The sequence below is a fragment of the Pomacea canaliculata genome, linkage group LG5 (assembly GCF_003073045.1).
Source record: "Pomacea canaliculata isolate SZHN2017 linkage group LG5, ASM307304v1, whole genome shotgun sequence".
Taxonomy (NCBI): Eukaryota; Metazoa; Mollusca; class Gastropoda; order Architaenioglossa; family Ampullariidae; genus Pomacea; species Pomacea canaliculata.
In genome coordinates this window covers 33,740,890-33,747,533 of record NC_037594.1, presented here as the reverse complement: position 1 = coordinate 33,747,533, position 6,644 = coordinate 33,740,890, and the positions used below count along the sequence as shown (strand labels likewise).

At 35.3% G+C, this 6,644-nt stretch overlaps 1 protein-coding gene across 3 annotated transcripts; it reads left to right on the top strand.

Moving 5' to 3' along the window:
* Positions 1-9: 9 nt before the first annotated feature.
* On the top strand, positions 10-5,747 carry LOC112564739. 3 transcript variants are annotated; one of them, XM_025239768.1, is made up of 7 exons: positions 10-360; positions 808-869; positions 1,177-1,312; positions 2,037-2,121; positions 2,630-2,848; positions 3,106-3,157; positions 4,469-5,747. In XM_025239768.1, exons 1-7 carry the CDS (start codon positions 346-348, stop codon positions 4,629-4,631), a joined length of 732 nt encoding a protein of 243 aa, XP_025095553.1. In that variant the 5' UTR covers positions 10-345; the 3' UTR covers positions 4,632-5,747. The 3 variants fall into 3 exon arrangements, with proteins under 3 accessions (XP_025095553.1, XP_025095556.1, XP_025095554.1); XM_025239771.1 differs by having other exon boundaries at positions 161-351; XM_025239769.1 differs by having other exon boundaries at positions 167-360; positions 1,177-1,306.
* The last annotated feature ends 897 nt before the right edge of the window (positions 5,748-6,644 follow it).

The window sequence follows — 6,644 nt, the reverse complement described above, 5'->3', positions numbered from 1 at the left end:
TTTTTCCTCCAGATCTTTCCAATTTAAAGTTAATTGCGTCAGCTTTTCTCATATATACAGGGCTTCTGCTTACGCAAAAAATTGCGTACAGTACGTATTAAAAGTTCGGAGGACCTCTTCAATTTTCGTCAATGGGGTCCCCTTCAAATTTGGGCAAAGAACAGGGACCCCTTAAAAATCTGAAGAAGGGGTCCCTGGGAACCCAAAGAAATTAGCCTTAGCAGAAGCCCTGATATATATAAAACGCACACATATAACACTGATGGCTAATAATATAATCTTGTGTTTCTAACCAGTATTTGTGACGTCATCGCACTGGAAGCGCGACATTTTGAGAGCCCGAGCATGAATGTAAAAAACGTGAACAGTCCTAGTTGTATTCTAATTTATGGTGTTTCTGCAGCAAACAGGAATTCGGAGATTGACGAAAAATATGTTTATCAAGAACACTCAAACCAGTTTAAATTGTTTAATAAGTCTATTTCAGATATCTAACAGCAATATGATAATCCCATTCTTTGTTAATGCTCCTAAACTTTATCTAAAAAGATGAGATCGAGAGATTTGTTCACCTTTTGCACAGTCTTCTCCATTATAATTTTGTAATTTAAAATTTAACATTTAGAGCTGATTATGTTAACATAACTGTTTCAACGTGACACATCTGAATCCTGCTTGGAAATTTGTAGATCTTATTGGTACTGATCGTAGTTGCAAGCACTCTCCTTCGATCCCTCTGTGTGTGTGAGTAGGTAAGCACCACGTACGAAGTGAATGCTAATTCCACTTACATTCAATAATTTGTAGACAATTTCTTCAAGACCATCATCAGATCTACCAGATGATCATTGTACATTTGAATTAAACTTGTAAGTATGCTTGCTAATAAATTTTAGATGATAGTATTTCAAGATTTTTTATCTCATCATTTGAAATCGTTTTGACATTTGAAAACAGTAATGAATTCACATATTTTAGTTAAAACAGTATAAAATTAGAAGCTCTAAATATTAACAGTGACACAATTTGAAACTGTTTTTTTTTTCTAAATCCAAGAAACCATGCAGCCTTGTACAACCTAAATGCTACAAAAGTACAACAGAAAGCTTAAGTCAGTTGTAACTCCTCTATAGACTACTTATGGTATCATCAGCATTTTACCTGATGTCTTTGCAGTGCAGAAGCTGATGCAGACTTTGAACTGCAATCTAATCTCTTTAGAACCAGACCTACATCTTCCCCTGAGAACTCAAGACCTCAGGAGAACAAAGACATTTTGAACAGCCACAAAAAACGCAAACGTGATGTAAATGTATTAAACACTTTGTGAAGTGTCATGAATTTGAAGATTTTACTAATAATATTACAACTTGAACAATTAGCACTAATATAAGAGAAAACAGTGTTTTAACAAAGTGGTGCTCCTTGTAAATTTGCTTTTGCATGTTAGACAGTTTCTACATGAGAAATTCTCTAACATTTGAATTGGAAGAGATGGACCATTTTCTTAGTGGATTGGACCATTTAGTTGGCTTGGAAGAGGTGGACCATTTTCTTTCCATCAGATTTCTTTTTATGGGACATGTGAAAACTATATGTTCAACAAATCCTCAATCTTTAGAAGACTTGCAAACTAGGATAACTGATGTGATTGCTGGTATTGCTGAAAAACAGCGTGAAAATGCTTTCCAAGAAATACAGAAACATATTACCCTTTGAATTAGTAACATTGGTGGACTTGTTGACAATTAAAAAGAACTATTTAAAATTTAATTAATAAAAAAATTCAACTATTTATTTTTTCTAGACCTTTTTTACAGATTCTTTCTATCACATACTTAAAATATTACAGCTATTTTAAGTAACCCACAAACTTTAAGGACACTCCATATAACTATAAATATATCATACTTTAATAATCAGTGAATGAATGTAACAAACATATATAATGTCCTTATCATCTGTTTTTATTTAATCTGCTTATTTTTGCCTAACACACTCAAGTAGTTACTGGGTATAACTTACAATATTTCCAGAAGGATGGCTTTCTAACACCAACAACACCTGATATTCCTAAATCCTCTAGTAAACATGGAATGCCATCTCACGAGAGCTTATTTGGTGAGAACTATGATTGTATAGATTTTCTTCTCTGCATATATTTCTTTCATTATGGAAACTTCATTTATGTTTTTCTCCTATTCTAGTTCTTGTGGCTTTTTAATTCTCAGATTTTCTTAGAGGCATGAATGAGGCACAAAAGGGAGAGTGGTTTGCAGGAGCATGAAGTTAAGTCAGAGTCAACAGCTTCATGTTCATAACCACTGTTGTCTTAGTGTGCATGCTAAACCAGTGATAGCCCACTAATGGCCTGGGAAAATGCACTAGAAAGAAAGGTCTGGTGTCTCACATTCATCTTCTTCACCTAAGATGTTGGCCTTTAACCACATTTGCCAAAATTGTGTATAATATACATTGAAGGCTCTGATCTTAACTGTTTCATATAAATCATATTTTTTATTAATTTTTTTATATTTTATTGAAGAAGTGCAGTTTTGTGATTTTCCATTGTGAAGATTTTCTTGGCAATCCTTTTGTTAATGATAGTCTTTGGTTGTCAATTTCAAAGGGATGGGCCCAAAAGGAGATGTTGCAAGTAGGCGAGATGCTAATGAAGGTTGTTGGACAAGCCTGGATGATGGACAGCAGGTTTTGCTGAGCATGACAGACAGCTCTAAGACCCCTCATGATAATGCATTTACAGAATCTGCTGTCAATAGCTCCAGCATGTGTGCTGTGGGTGGAGACAACACTAACTCTGTGCAAAGCTATGATTCCATTTTTAAGGGTGAGCTGATACATATACCTTGCATGGCAAATATGTTAAGACATTAAAATGCTTTGAATACAATATTTTTAAACCCATGGGTTAAATTTAACAATAACCATCACTGATGACAGCAACATAAAAGGAGATGGTGTTTTTCTTCACATTACAAATGTGTTACAGATGTGAATTTAGAGAATTATTTTTTTCATTTCATATTTTTAAAATATTAAACATATTTTTACATCCTTTTGAAAGTTTTTGTTCTTTTTTCACAGATATGATTCAGGAATTCAAAGTAGTTGTGATGCAGAGCTGCCAAGAATTTTGGTATGTCACTTTTAGAGATAAAGAGCTCAATCATTATTATTATTTTTTTTTTTTTTTTTTTGTTCATGTATGTAAATTTCATCTCAAGGAACAGTGAAAATATATACATGTTAGAAAAGTTATTGCATAACGATGCAGATAAAGAATACAATGCTTTATAGATGAGCTGCAACTAACCATCGTTCCAACTAAAGTAAAATATCTGTAAACAGTCTGATCCGCTTCACAGTGGTCTCACTCATACAGGCTTTCTGTTTGCTACATGCTGCCAGATGACAAAACTCTTTTCTGTGTTTATAACATGCATTGTCACCAAAATAACGATAAATTGATTAAAAGGCACATTTCCCTACTATCAAAGGCAATCTCATAGTGCTTTATAAAATTAAAAATAAACATAACTACCTACACCAGAGGTGGGAAACGTCCAGCCTGTGTGCCGTATATGCCCTGCAAAATCATCCAGCTCACCAAGGCAATTGCAGATTTCAGTAAATCCATAAGCATTTTTTTTTATAGCAACAGATAGCTGAGTGGTTAGAGCATTGGCTTCCAGATAGTGCGCTGGTTCAATGCCCAATTAACGCAGCAAACTTTCCCCAGTCGACCTAGTTGGCGGGAATAGGTACCTAATTCCATAGAGGGTAAGGCAGTGAGGGAGAGGAGATGGGCACCGCCCTCATGTAAAGCTGGCCTCGAGAAAAGGAAGTTTCTAACATCTCACCTCCCAACAACCTGAAAAGGTTAGGGGATGACCTTTACCTTTATGCATATACTAAATAGTCATGATTAATATTGTTATTATTATTAATGTAGTTTCACTGCACAACTACAAACAGAAAACTGTGTGTATCAAAGCATTGTTTCCATGCATCTATTTACAAAAAGGCAGACCATGGTGACTCAGAGGGAAGCAGTGCCAGGCAAGTTGGGATTATATACATTGCAAAAGTGTTAACGCCCTGTGGCCAGACTAAACTTGACCAAATACAGCAGGCTCATTTTTAAGCAAATCATTTTGTAAACATCAAAATTCCCCTTGCAAATAAAAAGTTTCCTTACCCCTGACCTGCACCAACAAAATAGTGAAAATACAAGAATGCAAAAGAAAAAGAGAGATAACAGGTAGAAGAGTGATTCCATTTATTAACCTCAGAAAAAGCAGTTTAAAAAGATAGATTAAATTTATGGGATTATCCTCTCACATTAGCTCTCATCATAGTCTACTTCATGCTAGCTATGGGGTTTGCCGAGATGTAAAAACAGAACTTCAGTCAACCTCAGTAAACACTCATTATTTTATTATTTCAGTGGAAGTGAAGAGCATGAGTCCCAGAGCCTTAAAGAACTTGAGAAACTTCTGCAAGAAGCTCTTGACATAGAAGAAAATCTTCTTCGTCAAAAGGATTTCATGCATAGAAGACTTGCTGCTATCAGTCAGCGCCTAGGACATCCACAGGAGCCAAATCTTTGATATAGGACTTCCTATCTTCAGAGAGGGACATATTTCTTTCATATCCATGGTCTTTTCTGAGATTTGTTGTTGTATATTATGTTTTGCTAGATACAGTTGAAGTCCTAACTGTTCCACTTCTTGTTAGATTTTTTGAGGACTTTTAGACAACATAGTAAACTTTTTTTTTTTTCAACTCCATTATTCATTCTTCTTGTGTTTGAGTTTTCCCCCCAAAAAAGTGTTCTCTTGTTTCCCTGCTCCCTTACCTTCATGATCTATCTATAATTAACGTATGTTAAGAAAGGTGATACTGTGAAAAACTGGATCAACATAAGGACTGTCCATGCATATTGAAATGCTTTCCAAACATCTGAAGCTTCAGATTTTTTAAAACTGAAATCATCGAATAACTGCTGATCTGAAATAAAAAAAAAGCAAACTTACCTCATCTGCAATGCTGTTCATTAGAATATACCATAAAGTGTTCTGTTGTTTGAATCATCTTTGAATTTCATGTTCATGCTTCTTTCCAAGAAATATTTTAAAGTATTAAATACATTTATTAAACATGGTATTTTACATGAAATTTGATGTGTGTTTTTAAAGTTTTGTATCAGCAAATTAAGTAAGCAGACAATCCAATTGCTTTCTATTTAATAATAGTAATAATTTATATTGTGAAGTGCAAGATACAGGTGAACCGATTGTTCTAAGCACTAGCATTCAGTATAATCATTTAGTTATTAAGTGGTATCAGTTAGAAAAGAGATGTCTACAATATTGTCAACTAGAAGTTTTTTAAGCTGCACAAAGCATTTATTGTCCACCATAGGATTTCAGGAATGATGTTAGATAATATGTATGGAGATAAGCAAATACTTTGATTCAAAGTGAATACAAATTAGCACAAAGTAATGCGTGCTTTTTATTTCTTATGTGGTAGGAGGCAAATGCTGCTTATCACAGAGGCAGAAAAAAGGTTCGTTAAGATTTGAAAAAAATTTTATCTTGTATGCACTTATTCCTGTAGCTGTGACAAGAAGCTGGTGTCTACTAATCACTGCCATGCAGTCATGCTAGCATTGCTATGCCACTCTTAAAATCTGATTATTAAAATCTGATTATTTGTCTGTTGTGGACCTAAATGTTTATCTTATACTGAGTGATTCGACAAGACTGGTAGGCCTTGTCAGATGGGGCGTTTATCCATGTGCTACTCCCAGTGCCGGGTATCAGTCAAGGGACGACTGACAGTGATATATTCTGCTTCAGTCTTCTTTAGCCCAGCTTTCAGGATCCACATTTTTCAGTTGTACTCTCAGGATGGAGATGACAAGACCATTAGGGAGTTCTAGTCTGGTTAGACTAACATGACTTTCTTGAGTTTAATCTTTGCTGTTGTGATTTCTGCTAAAGATCTTCCATCCTTTGTAAAGATTGATCCAATATGTTGGAAAGCCTCTGCTTCCATCAGTTTGTTTCCATCATGGGAAGGGACTCAGTTAACCTGTTAGCCATTCTGAGTTTGTGATCATGTTGTATGCTGCATGCACCTGCACTTGGTAGGCTGTGAGTTCATTCCGAGTGTTTGTCATAGCTGCCTCTAAAGAAATCTGTCAGCAAAGCACAGGCTTATGTTTTTGCTTCCAGCGGAGATGTTGGATTGAACATTATTTAATGTTCAGTGCATAATGTTGTTATTGATAAGGTCAAAGGTGAATATAGACAACCTTGAAATCCTCCCACTCGTGGACAAGTCACTAATCTGGTTGTTCATGGTGGCTGTACTGCATCTTTGTAAAGTGCCTCAAAGTACTCCCTCATAAAGCTTCAGCTGCTCAAGCAGTGTGAAGAAACAAGGAAGGACAACACAGCCCTGTGCTAAAGAATCTGGGAATACAAAGAATCAAAATAAAGAAAATAAGCAATCACTAGGCATAGCTCTTCCCAAAAAAGGAAACAGTAAACAGTGCCAGAACTACAGAGCCATAAGCTAAATAAGTCACCCAAGCAAAGTGATGAAAGTAATCC